The sequence below is a fragment of the Desmodus rotundus genome, chromosome 4 (genome assembly GCF_022682495.2).
Source record: "Desmodus rotundus isolate HL8 chromosome 4, HLdesRot8A.1, whole genome shotgun sequence".
Taxonomy (NCBI): domain Eukaryota; kingdom Metazoa; phylum Chordata; class Mammalia; order Chiroptera; family Phyllostomidae; genus Desmodus; species Desmodus rotundus.
The window spans coordinates 6,646,326-6,662,184 of record NC_071390.1 but is presented as its reverse complement, the minus strand read 5'-3'; the positions used below and the strand labels follow the sequence as shown (position 1 = coordinate 6,662,184).

Genomic DNA, 15,859 nt, shown 5'->3' with positions numbered 1-15,859 from the left:
GATAAAGGGGGCAGAGGGTAAACCCGAAAGATTATGAACAATGAATCAAACGCTGTGTAGGAAAACAGGGGTTTTCAGTTTTTTAAGTTTTCCAGGGAAGGAAAGTGGACTCCAAATGCACGTGGCGGACCTCACTTCAGCCCTCCTCCAGAACCCAGCGCACTGCCTGGTGTGGGCGCTGCGTCAGGGAACGCAAGAGCGGGGAGGGCCCTGCGCTGAGACCCGCAGCAGTTTGCTGTCTAAAAATAATCTCGGTATGTACCAATACTTTCCCACTACTTCATGGTATCGCTGACCAGACAGCCATATAAAGTGGGTATTTTTTTCATATATTTATATGTAAACCAATTAAACATTAATAAAAGCTATCGATCAGCATGTGAATATAGAATCAGTATGTATAAAAGCTGTAACTCACTCGCTTTTGCGTATAAAGAATGTCAACCTAGAATGAAAATTAACGTTTAAACAAGTATTATACTAAAAAATTATACACAACTTTCATATTATAGAGTCCCCTTGTAGCAATCAAAATTCTCACCATATGCACTGACTGGTGTGGCTTAGTTGGCTGGGCATCGCCCCACCAAGCCAAAGGTAGACAGTTCGATTCTCAGTCAGGGAACGCACGTAGGTTGGGGGTTTGGCGCCAGTCAGGGTGCGTAAGAGAGGCAACCGATCGATGTTACTCTCTCACGTCACTGTTTCCCTCCCTCTCTGTTGCCCTCCCTTCCCCCTCTCTAAAAATAAATAAATAAAATCTTTTTAAAAAATCTTACCTTATCGTGTACTGAGGACAACATGTTTTATTCATCACAGGCTTGTACACGTATTTCCCACTTCTAAAATTATAAAATAGTTTTGTTAATTTCTTACACATTTCTCATATATGACAAAGTAGATATGTATAGAAGCACAAACTTAACTCAGGTAAAAATCTAATCAATAGTGTAGAAACGCATTTAGGTTCAGTCACGCTTCCTAAGCACAGGAACCCCACCCCGAGGGCAGACCAAGGACCAGAGGCCAGCTCCTTCTCCGCTGGACCTGTATCTGTGCACTCAAAGGTTAATCACTCAGTCGCCTCCCACCAGCGTCTGTGATCCTTTCTGCGCTGGCCCTACCACCCCCATCCCAAATGCCACAGGCAGAGAAAGCTACCCAGGATGCCGTGGGACACTGCTGCCTACGGCACCCACACTTGGGGGTTCCATGTGCAACAGCACAAACTACCCCCAGCCCAACCTGCTCCCTTCATACTTTCTAGATCTCAGTTAATGGCAGAACCATGACATCATGGGCTGAATTTTGTCCCCCGAATTCATGCTGAAACTCTAACACCCAGCACCTCAGAATGGAACTGCATTTGGAGGTAAGGCCTTTAGAGAGGTGACTGGGTTTAGATGAAGCTGTTAAGATGAGCCCTAATCTGACCTGGCATGTGTCCTTATAAGAAAACAAAACTGAAAACACAGAGACACGAGGCATTTGGGGATGTGCACACCAAGGGAAAGGACCGTGTGAGGACACAGCCAGAAGGCAGCCGTGTGCAGGCCCAGGAGAGAGGCCTTGGAAGAAACCAAAGCTCTGGACCACTTGACTATAGATAGACATCCAGCCTCCAGGACAGTGAGAGAACAAACTTTTGTTGTCTAAGCTGCCCCATCTGTGGACCTTTGTTAGCCCAAACAAACAGGAGTTCAGCTCCTGAGCCGGGCACCTAGGGGGCATCTCCTACCTCTAAAGCAGCTCTATCCTATCAGCAAGCCTTCTACCTCCAAAACGAAGCTGAAGTCTGTCCCCTCCTACCTACTGCCACTGCCACTGATGATCGTGCCAGTCTTCGCCATCTCACATCCCAACGCTGCAACCATCGCGGGCAGCAGTCTCCTGCCCGCAGGATCACCCCCCAAATCCTCCCCGCTAGGGAAGCGCTGATTTCCAAAGCACGCATTCCATCACACTGCTTCGTGACACAAAGGCCTTCGGCGGTTCCCCTCTGCCCTGAACAACGTTCCTTATCATGGCACACACGGTCCTTCAGCACACAATCTATGGCTACTTTTGGAAGTCGTTACTGAGTTTAAGGCAAGTTGGGAAGTTGCACCTGCTGTGCTTCATCCGAAGTCTCTGGGGACCACTGGCCCAGGCACTGAATAGTGCTCACACTATGCAGATAAGGAACTTCACCTAATATTCAACAGTTACTTTAAAATCATCTACATAACAGTAACAGCAGAAAATTCTTAGCCATCAAAGGCAATGTGTGGAACTCAATGGAATCCTGATTCAAATAAACCGTTAAAAAAAAAAAAGACAAATTTCACTCATATGTGGAATCTAGTGAACAAACTGAACTAACAGCAAAATAGAGACAGACTCACAGATAGAGAGCAGGCTGACAGCTCTGGGAGGGGGAGGGATCAAGCAAAAGTGAGAAAGAATCATGGATACAGACAATGGCGTGGTGATTGTGGTGGGGTGGGGGGGATGGGTGGAAGTATAAGGGGGTATAAGGCGGATAAGTGATAATGGAAAAATACAACAAAAAATAAACTATTAAAATCATAAAAAAAGACATTTTAAGATGAGCAGAAAATCTAATCAAGATTAGGTAAGAGATGGCATCAAAGAATTATTAATTTTGTATGGCATGATAAATGGTATTGTGTATGTTATGTTATGTATGGTATGTTATAAAAGAAAAAGAAACTCTTTCTCATAAACACGTATCTATTTATAGGTATATTGATATGCACCTGAAATTTGCTTTAAACTACTTTGTGGGGGGAAAGTGGAAGAGTGTCTTAGCCCACTTGGGCTGCCATTACAGAGTGCCACAGACTAAGTGGCTTCTAAACAACAGAAGTTTACTCCTCACAGTTCTGGAGGCTGCAATGCCCAAGGTCAAGGCACCAGCAGGTCCTGTGGTTCCTCTTTTCAATGTGTCCTCACAGGGAAGAAGGGGCAAGGGCATTAATCCCATTCATGATGGCTCCACCTTTGACTTCAACACCCCCCAAAGCCCCCCTCCAAACACCACCGATCCTAATGGGAGTTAGGATTTAACCCATAAACTTTGCTGGGACACAAACATTCGGCCCACTGCAGGGAGCAAGAGGAAGTGATGAAACAAGATCGGCAGAATGTTAACTGTTGAAGCTTGGTGACAGGTACATGAGATCCATTACAATGTACTCCCCATGTTTGAGAGTATTTAAAATTTTCCCAATAAAGATCCTTAAAAGAGAGACAAAATTATTACACAAAACAATAAAAAATGTCTTAAACCTCTTTCCAACAACAGGAAAACATTTTAAAGGCAAACAGTACTTTTTTCCAATCACAAGAAGAACCTGAGTAATAAGAGAAGCATCTTGGCACTGCGGAGCTTTACCTTCGCCATCCGCGGTCTATGAGGTCCTGGTAGTCCTGCACTGTCAGGGAATGGGCCCACATGCCTGAAAGAGTGAGTAGCATGTCAAGGACAGCAGGTTGAACTTCTTCCTTTTTTAAATTCGAAGCCGTATTTTTTAATGTGAACATAAAAGGAAAAAAATCTAGCTCACAATGGAGGAAAGTATAAAGTTTGCATACTTTACACTTGTTGGTTTGACATAATACATAACAAATGAAAAATATGATGTATCACCTTAATTTTAAGAAAAAAAAACACATCAAAGTAATTACATTTAATTCAAGATTAGTCAAGAGTCTCCATGACATTATAAATTTAGGTCCTCACTATTACCAGATAGTATACCTTTAAACAATAATAATATCCCCCATAAAGTATTAAACTAGTTTCTTCAGAAAAGTTAGAAAATGTTTTCTTGGACATATAAATTTCTCAAGTTTTATATATATTTATAGTATAGTCTTGAATATAAAAAATAGGACAAAAGTATACAGTCATAATCCTTTTAAGTATAAAACTAAAAATGACCCAAATGCCTAGGAACAGGTGATTTTGGTTCTATGTGTTATCAATATGATGAAATAATTATGTGACCATAAAAAAATGAAGACCATAAAAAAGGACATTTAAAGGTATATTTGAGTGAATGTTAAAAGAAAAGCTCGGCACAAGAGGACTATTAACACTGACAAGTTCACTCTGCGAGCTCGATTTCATCACCAGTGACACAGGTGATGTCCTACCTGCCCAATAGGTGGGGTGTTCTATCTACCGTAAAGATTATTATTAGAATTAAAATCGTGATAAAAATTTTAGTCATCTCTTTAGGTAACTAAAGGGACGAAAGCAGGTTACTTCCACAAGACTTTAAACACAGAACATCCACATTAACCAATTTTCTTAGTACAATTACTAGAATAATTAAAAATCTATTAAGATGTTAATTTAGACATTTAATATAACTTATTTACCACTCATATATTACAGTTTCAATACTAAAATTCTGAAAAAGGGAGGAATCCATTGAATACCCTAAGGTCTAACAGCAGTCACCATTTGGTGTCTTTCTGGGTTTCTTCCCTCCCAGAGACGTAATCATGTCACATGTCATTTGCATCCTGTTTATTTTCTCCCTTTAACACTGCACTCTAAACATCTTCCCACTTAGCTCATCATCTTCATAATCCTCACTCATAAAGACTGCGTTGTATCACATTCTACTCCCTCGCCCACAAGCAGCACCTAATAAACACTTTTAATTAATTAGTAAATGGACACACTATAATCACCCAAATCATTGCCGTCGGGCATTTATACTGTTTTCAAAATGGGAACTACCTAAAACTTACATCTTCGCGGATAGCCCACTTTCCACAACACGGGATTGTTCTTTAAAACAGGAGATTCTGCATTTGCCAGTGAATGCCATTGCGGGAAATAAACACCACGTTTTGTTTACAAACAACCCATTTTTGGAAAGAAACCTAAATCATGATAGGAAAGGAAAAAAACCAACTGCAGGCTGGCTTTGCGTCGTCATCATCGAGGTGGGTGGAGAAATGACATGGCATATAAGCGCCTGGTAAATATTTCAAACACATCGGTACAAACCGGTCCCCTCGCCAGCAGTGCCTACGGTCACCAGTTTCTTGTATATCCTTACGGTGACCATTTTATTCATGGATGCCCAAGCACACACGGGCACACACACCGTTTTTTACACAAGTAGCACCACCGGGCACTCCCTGTCCAGCATCTACTACTGGGGATATTTCCCACATCAGCGTCAGTTACAGGACAGCCCCAGCCGTAGCTGACGACATATAGGGCTCCCTCGCACGCACGCCATCGTCTATTTACCCGTCACTGGTGATGGGCATCCGTTTCCACACTTGGCTGCTGCGAGACAGTCCCCATCTCGCACATCCGAGCACCCGAGTGAAGAATATGCACCTAGAGGCTTACCTGCTGCATCAGGTGAAGTCTGTTTTTATGTAATGCTGACAGCCACGGGGTAGCTGCGTTCCGCACTCCCTCCACCAGATAGGGACTGGGCTGGGGCTCCAGCCGCCGTGGGTCCCTCGAGTCGGCCCCAGCCGGGGAGCGGCGACCCCCGAGGACGCCCTTCAGCCGCGGAGCCCCCGCGGCCTCGGCGCCCTCCCCTTGCCCACCCGCCAGCCCGCTCACCATTGGAGCGACTTCCCGACTCGTTCTTGCAATAACCACAGCGGTAAAAGCCATCGCCCTGACAATACTCCACGATGCTGGACGAAAGAGCTGTACAGGCAGCCATGGCCCCGGCTCTCCAAACGCGGCGCAGCCCAGCCCAACGCCGCCGCCGCCACCCCACAATGCACCGCGCCGCCCGGAGCCCGAGAGGCGCCCGCGAAGCCGCGTGGCTGCCCGCAAGCTGGGCCCCGCCGCAGGCCCACGGCGATGACGCCGCCCGCGCCATTTTGGTCCAGGGCAGCCTTCGCCTACTTCAGTTCCTTCTCGGAGAGGAACGGCCATCTTCGGTGAGGGTGAGGCCGAGAGAGACGCAGGGTGAAAGGAAACGGGCTGGGAAGAAACGAGTGGGGAAGGGAAGCGGGAGTGGGAGAGCCGGGCCCGTGTGCTCCGCCGCGAGGCGCTGGCGCGGGGCACGAAGGGCTGGGCGGGGGTTGGACGCGAGGCGGCTGCGCCAGTTTCGTAGCCCGAGCCACTCACCGCAGGACGCTTTGCCCTCCTCCGAGTCGCAGTAGCCGCAGTGGTAGCCGGCCTTGAGTCCCTTGTACTCCACCACCGAGGCCATGGCCGCCGCAAGGGTCTGCACGGGCGGGCCACGCCTCTCGGCGCCCCGGGGCCGACCTCGGCGGAGCGCGGGGGCCCGCGACGGGGAGGAGAGGGGAACGAGGTCCGGCGGGGCTTCCCACAGCTCCAGCCCCGCTTCCGCAGCGCCTCCTCCGTTCCCGTCTCTGTTGGGGTCGGGACACTCTGCGGCGTTAACGTGTTGGAGGTCCTCTGCTACCCCGGTCCCTTTACATACTCCATCGCCAATCCTTCCCACAGCTTCCCCATGTCAGCCCCATTCTACAGAAAAGGAGACCGAGGCACGCAGGTTGTGATCACTCAAAGCTGTTTACTGTAGGTCTCAGTTTGAAAGTTATCCTCTCAGACTGTCCCTGGCCGCCATGTAGCCAACTCAAGCTCTTTCCAAGGCATTCTGAACGGCCGGGGTAGATGAATCAAAGGACCCATCGGCTTCGAAAGGAAACTGTCACAATTAGTTGCTGCCTTGTGCCTCTACAAGCCAATGCCACCATCCCTTACGACTTGAAAAGGGAAGCTGGACATCTAGGTTTTTTAAATACGATGTTTGAGATGTTACTTGTTACTTTGAATGAATTCCGTTAACCGCATAGCCAAACAGACTTTTATACAGGCTGAATTCAGCCCGTGGGCCTCAACAATCTTACAAACCACTACTTTAGACAGGTTTTTCTGGAGAGTAAGAGTCTGCGGCAAAGTATAAAAACGAGTACCTCCAACAAGGTAGTATTCCTTAATCCTTGTGTGCACTGATAATTTAATTCCTTATATTTTTCCCACTGAGCAATACAGCTGATTATCTTTCTGCAATATTTTAAAAAGTGAATTCATGAAACTTGGAGAAATAGAGGTAAACTTTTGAGATCAGTTTCAACAGTTTTGACTCCAAGGTCCACTCTGCTGGGCTTGTGCCCAATTAAACGGAAGAGCTTGCTTGCCGGCAGAGTAGCCTGTTACACTGCTAAGCATCACTTGTACCCCAGACAATGGGGAAAAACAAGGGGTAGCTATGTAGCATGCAACAGGTTTTCAGGGCCCCTCTAGGCTTCTCCAGCTTCAACTCCTTACTTGAAGGCTTCTTGCCAGATTCTATATTCTTAGGACCAACTTCCTCCATTTTGTTCATTATAATATTTGATTATTCTCGGGTTTTTTTCCTGGACAGGCTCTCCTGTTGAATGAATGGGTCTGTTAAATGAAACATGCTCAGTACAGAGAGTAGGAAGCCAGGAGGCTATTCAGTCTTACAGTCTTGTCCCACTTCACTTCCATCCTTCTGAAGTCCCAACCTTACCCCACGCCCTAAACCAGCCTCAGCCCAGGGCGCTCCAGGTCATACCAGCCTTGAACTAGGAGAATGTCCAAAGTCTTAAGCATATGTTTCAACTCATTTAATCCTTACAGCAACTTCACAACGTAGAAAACAAAGACCAAAGAGGCTGAATAACTTACCCAAGGTCATACAACTAGTAAAAAACATAGGGAAAAGGTGATTAAAATAAACTGAAGATGAAAAGAGACCAACAAATACTAGGTCTGGACTTACGCAGGACAGCAGTTCCTAGATGTCTTTATTTTGCTGAAGGTCAGAGACAGTTTTTATCTTCCGGGCCCAGGTGAGACAACACAAACCTCCATTTAGTTTCCCCTTTGGGGTGCGGGCAGGGGGGTTGGGGGTGGAAGCACTATTAGAATGTCCTTTTATTTATGAAATTGCCAACAATAGATAGTTATCTTTGCTTTTAATTATTTCAATTATATCAATAATCACTTCTTTCAATAATCACTTTAAACGTCAGTGGTCTAAATATATTAATGAAATGACAATGAGACTGGATAAAAAACAAGGCCCAGCTGTATGTTACCTACCAAAAACACCCACTTTAAATTTAAGAAACAGTGAACTAAAAAGGGACTGAGAGAGATATGTTGTTAACACTAATCAAAAGATGCCTAGAATCTTGCCTGGTTGGAGAGTCATTGGCCCATGGACCAAAAGGTCTGGGTTCGATTCCCTGTCAGGGCACATACCCAGGTTGCAGGTTCAATCCCCATTTGGGGTGTATAGAAGAAGGCAACTAGTCAATGTTTCTCTCTCACGTTGATGTTTCTCTCTCAAAGCAGTGAAAAAATGTTCTCAGGTGAGAAACATTAAAAATAAAAAGATGGCTGGGGAGTAGCTACATTAATTTCAGACAATGTAAACATCAGAACAGGAACATTTGGGATCCAAACATATGTTACACAATACCAAGGGGTCAGTTCTCCAAGAATACATAGCAGTCCTTGATCCGTATGCCCCTAGCACAGAGTGGCAAGCTATGTGAGGCAAAACTGCTGCACTGCAAGAATAAATCGAGTTCACTCTTACAGAAACTCCACCATGCCTCTGTCAGTAGCTGACAGATCCCGCAGGCATTCAGTCAATAAAGACATAACTGAACTCAACAATACCACGAATCAACAGGATCCGACTGACATCCCTGGAACACTTCATCCAACAGCAAGCAGCAGAGTCCACATCCTTCTTAAGCTCACATGGTCTATTTTTGACCAAAACGGACCACATTCTGGGCCGTAGAAAACACCTTAACAAATTTAAAAGAACAGAAATCATACAAAGTATGCTACCACGCCATGGTGGAATAAAACTAGAAATCAGTAACAGAAATGTAGCTGGAGAATACCAAAATGCTTGGAAATTAAACAACACACTTCTAAATAACACTTGAGTCCAAGAAGTTTCAGGAGACAGTTAGAAATATCTCGAACTAAATGAACATGAAAACACAACTTAACCCAAACCCGGGATGCTGCAAAGGCAGTGCTTAGAGGGAGAGTCATAACACTGAGTGCATGTATTAGGGACTCTCTCAAGTTAACAATCTCAGCCTCTACCTCAGGAAACTAGGAAAAAAAGAGCAAATTAAACCCAAAATAAGCAGGAAAAAGTAACAAAAATTAAAGCAAAAGTAAATGAATTTGAATGCAGGAAATCAATAGAGGAAATCAACAAAACCATAAGCTGGTTCTTTGAAAAGACCAATCAAATTGATAAAATTGGTGAGGCTGATTAAGAAAAACCTAGAGTCCTGGCTGGTGTGGCTCAGTGGCTTGAGCATGGGCCTGTGAACCAAAGTGTCACCAGTTTGATTCCCAGTCAGGGCACATGCCTAGGTTGCAGGCCAGGTCCCCAGCAGCAGGCATGTGAGAGGCAACCACACATTGATGTTTCCCTTCCCCTCTAAAAATTAATGAAGTCTTAAAAAAAATGCTAGAAAAGACAAATTACCAATATCCAAAATGAAGAATCCGTGAACATTAAAAGGACAACAACTACCTACAGATAATAATAACCTAGAAGAAACAGATCGATTCTTTGAAAGACATAATCTACCAAAACTCACAAAAGAAGAAATAGATCATTTGAATAGGGCCTATACCTAAAAAAAAAAATAAATAATGACCTATGAAAACAGCACCAGGCCCAGATGGTTTCACTGGTTAAGTTCTACCAAACATCTAAGGAAGAAATTATACCAACTTTCTATAGACTCTTCCAGTAAATAGCAGCAAAATGAATCTTCTAACTCATTCTATGAGGCCAGCATTACCCTAATACAAAAACCAGACAAAGACATTGCAAGAAAGGAAAACTACAGACCAATATCTCTAGTAAACGCAGATGCAAAACTCAATAAAATACTAGTAAATGGAATCCAACAATGTATAAAAGAATCATACACCACCACCTAGGAGAACTTACTCCAGGAAAGCAAAGCTAGTGCAACATTCAAAAGTCATTCATGTAATCCATCACATCCATAGGCTAAAGAAGAAAAATATCAATAGATGCAGAAAAAGCATTTGACAAAATCCAACATCCATTCATGATAAAAACTCAGCAAACTAGGAATAGAGAGGAACTTCCTCAGCTTGATGAACATCTACAAAAAACCTGCAGCTGATATATTTAATGGTGAGAAACTAGATGCCTTCTCGGTGAGATGGGGAACAGTGAAAGGATGTCCCCCCTCACCACTCCTGTTCGGCTTCACACCGGAAGCCTGAGCTAATGCAGTAAGAAAAGGAATAAAAGGTATACATATTGGGAAGGAAAAAAAAGTACAACTCTTTGTTCACAAATGACATGTTTGGCCAAATGGAAAATCCCACAGACTCAACAACAGCAAAATTCTCGTGGAACTAATCACCAATTATAGCAAGTTTGCAGAATACAATGTTAATTGGAATTTGAAACTAAAAACAATACCATTTACATTGGCACCAGGGAAAAAATGAAATGCTTTTGTATAAATCTAACAAATGTATACAATTATATATGAGGAAAAGTACAAACTGAAGATGAGAGAAATCAAAGCTCTAAAGAAACGGAGAGATGGTCCATGTTCATTGATAGGAAGGTGAGTATTGTTAAGATGTTATTTCTTCCCAACTTGATCTTTAGAGTCAAAATAATCCCAATCAAAATATCAGCACGTTATTTGAGGATATCAACAGGAGGATCCTAAAGTTTCTATGGAGAGGCAAAAGACTTAGTATAACCAAAACAATATTAAAGGAAAACAAATCAGAGGACCGACATTACCAGACTTTAAAATGTACTGTACAACTAGAGCAGTCCCCACAGCGGAGAACAGACACACAGATCAAGGGGCCAGAGTAGGAAGCCCAGGAATGGATCCACACAGGTGCAGTCAACTGACCTTTGACAGAGGAGCCGAGTCCATTCAATGGAGAAAGGAGAGTCTTTTCAACAAACGCCGCTGAACAACTGGGCATCCACATGCAAAATCAGTAAATAAAACTAGACACAGACGTTATACCCTTCACAAAAATTAACTAAAAATGGATCACAAGCAAAGAAAATAAGGAACTTCTAAAATTCTCACCAATAACAACCCAATTAAAAATGGGCAAAAGATCTGTATGATTATAATAATGGACTCCTGTTACTATAAATTTGTTGAAACTCATGGAACGTACAACAAAGAATGAGTCTTAATGTAAACTATGGGCTTTGGTTAACAATGTATTAATATCAACGCTCCAATTATAACAAATGCACCACGTTGCTGCAAGATGTTAAATATTGGGGGAACTTAGAGGAAGAGTACTTATATCCACATTTCTGTAAATCTATAGCTGCTCTAAAAAATTAAGTTTATTAATAAAAAAGAACAGTGGTTTAAAACTTTCAAATTGATTACTTGTGAACTGATAATACTTTGTATGTCCTGGGTATATTTTAATCTCACCTGGGTTGTTTTTACTTTTGTAAGTGTAGCTCCTATAAAAATTAAATTGTATCTGTGACACACATCCTGTTTTTGTTACACAACGCCCATCTAGAACCAAGTTCTTGTGGCGCCACCCGGCCAGCCCAGTTCTCTACCTGTCTGTGCTGGTGGTGCTACAGTGGGAGGATCTTTTCTCGAGTGCCGCTTCTTTTCAGTCACTCTCCTGTTAACATTTCATAGTTCCCTGTTTGTTTTAGGAAGTCATCAAAATTCCTCTGGGTCAGACTCTGGCCCCAGTGTCCCTTCCCTACACGGTATACTCCAGACTCCAGCATCCCTCCCTCCATACTGTAAGCTGCCTGTGCAACTTCCTCTAGTCAACAGCCACTCGGATTGAGTCACCTCTTGCTTCTCAGGTCTCGGGAGTGTTGCCGCTCTGCTCGGAGCATGCTCCCCAAGAAGACCTGGTCCAGCCCCACGTCACACTGACTCCTGACTCCCTCCGTAGTCAGCGTCTGCTCTGTGCCACGGTATCACAGGGGTGCGCCTGCATGCACTTTCTGACTCCCTCACTGGGTTGTGAGCAAGCTCTACAAAGGTAAGGACGGTTTCCACTCCTCCAGCGCACCAAGGTTAGTTAGGTGGGATGCTGGCGTGTGCTGAGGGTCACAGGCTCTGCTTTTAGTTATCCATGCTCAGGGTTCAGTCTCGAAGCAGAGGTGTGGCTTTGAACACTCCGCGTAACTCTCCTAGCTGCCGTTTCCCGGTGCGAAAATGGGGAGAATAATGTTACCACTTAGGGTGGGGGGAGTGTCAAATGCTTTATGTTTAGATTCTGCGGAGCCGCTTCTCTTTGTTAACTTTGTTTTTACAATTCTGCAAAATGGAGACAGCAGGCAAGGCGCTGTTTCCAGTGCCAGAAGTTAATCCGTGATTATCCTGTGAAATTCATTTCAAGTTCAGTGACATCAGCGGCATAATAATAATTTCAGTCCAGGAAACATCGTTTCCCCCAGGCAGGACTTCTCCTAACTAGACATAGTTCGTGTCTTTTGATAGAGGATTAAAATTTAGGTATGTAATAAAAATACTGTTAGCAAAGAGTCCTTTTGTTTTTATATTTTTCATAGAAAAACATAGTTTCAACCTGATTTGCTTATCGAAAGTGTTCTTTGTTTATCTCCCTGGCTTACAAACATTCTTTGTCCTCCCACTTCCTCTTATCAGGAAAGAGAAACAACTTACAACACAGTACTTAAATTAAAGTACTTTCATGTCCATGTTATTCTCTGTATATAAGCTTTATTTTAATACAGCTGATTCCTTAAAGACAGGCTCATATTGAGAACTGCATTCTTTTAATCCAACAAGAGTCCTCTACTGCTGTTTTCACAGGAGGATAAAGAAGGGACTGCCTTTCAGCACTTCACACAGTGCCCGGCTCAGAGTGAGCACGGTCACGCCTCAGAGACACGGCTCCTCAGGCTCCGGACCACCACAGTAAAGCAAGTTGTACTGTATTTGCTAGTGGAAGGCCTTGCTTTCAATTTGTGAAAAAAAGAAAGAAAAAAGACACGTCTGCGAAGTGCAATAAAGTGAGGTGTGCCCGTGTCAGGAACTTGTTACGGTAGTATGACGCTGTCACATCTCAGGCATTGTAACAATTTCGGCTGAATTAGTATCACATGAGTTTGACATCCGAGTGGCGTGGCTTTATCAGTGTTTCGGTGGTATCTTGCTTGGTGTAAGAGACAAGTGATTAAAATGTAAATTGAAATTTAATTCATCAGTGCTTTGGTTTGAAATAGACAGAAACCCCTGTCATGACTTGATGTTTGAAATTCTTTCATTTGCATAAAATATCCATGTTTCCTTTTAGAACTCGCTTCTGAATCTGAGCTTGGGGCTTCAGTCTGAGATCGAGCACGTTCAGGGTGGTGTGGCCATGCATGCTGGTGGCGGCTGGGGCTACCGTTTCAAGAAGTCTCCACAAATAGTCTACTTTGGAAGACAAAGATTTTAGTCCTAATAAATGAGAAGCCAATTTGTGATTAATTACTGTACTTTCTCCTTGTTGCATCTTTCCAAGAACTAGAGACACCTCGGTGGGCTACCCGAAGTCTTCGTTTGGACGGATGCAGCTTCCATATATGGTGAAGAGTACCGTGAGGTGAATGTGCAGGATACTGTCATTAATTTGCACGTCAATATCGGTGTATTTTCTGCTGTGTTTTTACCGAGTGACCATTTATGAACATAATTCAATAACGTGACAAAAGTATATTAAATAGGACTGGAGCTCAAAACCTTCCAAGCAGCAGCAGGTTTTAGCTGAGTGGCGTACCAGGTAAGTGAGGATGAGACCGCATGCCTGGCCATCCACACACTCGTCCCACCTCCACCAACTACTGATTGTGTGCATAGGATCCATCCGAGGTTTCCCACTGATTCCGTTTCCATGGAAGACAGACAATACATAATCAAAAAAGAAAAAGATGCTTCTGTTACCTCGAAAGGGGTTCCCCTAACTGCCCCGAGATGGAACGCCTGTGTCTGTGAAACAGCCCAGGTCACACTGAAGTTCCTTCCCTAGTGATGAGATGTTGTCTTCACCCACAACCTCACAGTAGTCTCTATGTAGACAGTGATGACACAAAAAAAGCTTGTGACGACTGCTTTTGGTTGCCGTAGAAACCGACCTAAAGCATCCTGAAGGACCAGCAATAGATGGGAGTCTGATAGTGGGCCAGAAACTTCAATGGCTGAAAAATGGTATTTTGCAGAAAAGGGAATGAGTGATTAGAGTGGGGAGAGCAGTTTGGGAGAGCAGATGCTGAGAGGAAGATGGTGCAGAGCAAAGTTGTCCCGAAAGCTGGTGATTGACAGGGCAATGGCTGAAACAAAAGACCCCAAAGGGAAACAGCAGGGGGCTGCAAGGACAGGGAAAGTGACTGACAGCTGTGCAGACAGGATTTGGGGGGGGGCCATCTAAGGAAGGACCCACCAGCAGGGCTGACCCCACCTCGCACCTTCCCTAGGTGGCAGACTCAGAATGGTTGGATCTGAATGCAGAACAGTAGGTATTTGCCTTCCATTTTGAGTAAACGTGAGAGAATGTTCATTATCTGGGAACAAGTGTAGCACAGGAATGAAAATTATGTGCTTTGGAGCCATCCAGGCACAAATTCTGCTTCTGAAATTAACCCTGGGAGCTTGCCAAGTCTCTCTCGGCCTCAATCCACTTTGTTTTGCCATGATATGGGGGTAACAAGTACCTACCCCATATGGTTGTTTGGAAGATTAAGTAAAAGAATCCATTTAAGTTCTTACACGCAATGCCCAGTGTATAGTAAACTCTATAAATGTTGCTTTGGAAGTAATACAAGAATCTCATAGGAAAGAAAAACATGAAAGCAGAAATATGAGTCTTTCAAGTAATTAGCTTTACTTAAAAGGCAAATACAGTTTTGGTTTCTTCCAGTTCTACGTTCTACAATCCTTCTCTTTGCTGCCTAGAGAAGTCAGAGAAACAAAGCTTACAGCCCAGGTTGGTAAACACAAAGCCTATGTATTTACTAAGCAGGTTAAGAAACAACAGGCCCGGAGGGTGCGTAAATATGACTGTGCAGACTTGTCTGCATCGCTGTCAACTCGTGCATCTAGAATGTAAACCTGACAAGAATCATGAAACATGTTACAGTTGGATAGCTGGTGGTGGGAATTCATGATAGCTTGTCAATTGCGCTTATTGTCAATAACTCTGCACACGACTTACAGTGGAATTAACCTACTTCGAACAGTATTTTCCTATCAAAGGTAAGGTCTTTGTTCCCCCAATTATACACAAACAGTGGTTTGTGGAATTTGAAATAGCAACTCAGCCTCCCCCGTCCAGGGCTAAAATGGAGGTACTTCTGACAGTTTCAACCTCAAACACTGTGTGACTCTGTTTATGCTTTCACTAGAGTGCCTTTCTTCCTTGCTTCAGGGAAAAACCGAAGACGTTAAGCAAATCGTGGAGTCCTGCCTGTTGGCACAAAGGAGTGCCTTTCACTACGCGTGAAAAGTCAGTCCCAAATCTCTCCCTGATACAATTCTCACTACGGCATGTTTCCCGAGACCCTCCTCCGCGGCCTAGCGTAACTTCTCTTTCTGATCTTCCAGACTGGCGGGGCTGAACACACTCCGACCCCGGAATTGCTGTAGGTTTCCAGTCCCCACTAGGAAAGATTAAGTAAGGTGAGGAGATACATTTACCCTGAACTTTGGAGCCAGTGACAGAACCATACAAAGTTTGTCACCAAGGTCAAAAGGGCCCGAGCACCCGTTGTGTTTAGTTCCGCAGTGGGTCGCGGAGCGCCGGCGGTGCTGG

At 44.0% G+C, this 15,859-nt stretch overlaps 1 protein-coding gene and 1 long non-coding RNA gene across 16 annotated transcripts in view; one reads left to right on the top strand and one right to left on the bottom strand.

Annotated features, from left to right (window-relative positions):
• The window catches only part of ATE1 (arginyltransferase 1), a 125,509-nt gene extending 119,186 nt beyond the window's left edge, over positions 1–6,323 (bottom strand). For 5 of the 7 annotated variants that reach the window (XM_053923377.2, XM_053923379.2, XM_053923376.2 and 2 more), the window contains exons 1-3: positions 5,606–5,873; positions 3,398–3,461; positions 780–842 (exon numbers count right to left, since the gene is read on the bottom strand). In XM_053923377.2, coding sequence (XP_053779352.1) covers positions 780–842; positions 3,398–3,461; positions 5,606–5,873 — 395 coding nt within the window. Of the gene's footprint in view, positions 1–779; positions 843–3,397; positions 3,462–5,605; positions 5,874–6,124 lie in introns of those variants that run through there. The other 2 variants (XM_053923381.2, XM_024555524.4) reach the window with 2 other exon arrangements.
• Positions 5,803–15,859, top strand: part of LOC139440838 (uncharacterized) — an 18,905-nt gene continuing 8,848 nt past the window's right edge. For 4 of the 9 annotated variants that reach the window (XR_011651085.1, XR_011651087.1, XR_011651083.1 and 1 more), the window contains exons 1-5: positions 5,803–5,934; positions 11,904–12,085; positions 13,577–15,034; positions 15,476–15,553; positions 15,652–15,726. This is a non-coding gene — a long non-coding RNA (uncharacterized lncRNA). Of the gene's footprint in view, positions 5,941–11,903; positions 12,086–12,882; positions 13,088–13,576; positions 15,035–15,475; positions 15,554–15,651; positions 15,727–15,859 lie in introns of all 9 variants that reach the window. The other 5 variants (XR_011651090.1, XR_011651086.1, XR_011651088.1 and 2 more) reach the window with 5 other exon arrangements.